Source organism: Diaphorina citri, unplaced genomic scaffold (genome assembly GCF_000475195.1).
Source record: "Diaphorina citri unplaced genomic scaffold, Diaci psyllid genome assembly version 1.1 scaffold155472, whole genome shotgun sequence".
Lineage (NCBI taxonomy): Eukaryota > Metazoa > Arthropoda > Insecta > Hemiptera > Psyllidae > Diaphorina > Diaphorina citri.
The window spans coordinates 1-211 of NW_007532366.1; the positions used below are offsets into that span (position 1 = coordinate 1).

General features: G+C 56.9%; 1 protein-coding gene across 1 annotated transcript; it reads right to left on the reverse strand.

The window, feature by feature from the left end:
- Positions 1–5: 5 nt before the first annotated feature.
- On the reverse strand, positions 6–204 carry LOC113473861 (neurobeachin-like; the record flags this gene model as incomplete). The annotated part of the gene is made up of 1 exon (XM_026833300.1): positions 6–204. A coding segment is annotated over one exon (199 nt), but the record flags the coding sequence as incomplete, so codon positions are not given.
- Positions 205–211: the final 7 nt, after the last annotated feature.

Consider the following 211-nt stretch of genomic DNA (forward strand, 5'->3'; position numbering starts at 1 on the left):
TCCAGTGAGCGTCGCGCGCGGGGTAGGCGTGTCTGTTTCACCCACTATGCTCTGCGTGCGCGCGTTCCAATGCCATAGGAGTACGGTACAGTCTGCACTACCCGAGGCGATGAAACAGTCAGCCGTGATGTTGCACTCTGAGCGAGACAGACACGTGACCACGCCGTAGTGACCGAATATGATTTGCACGATGCGAGCTGCAACAGAGAAA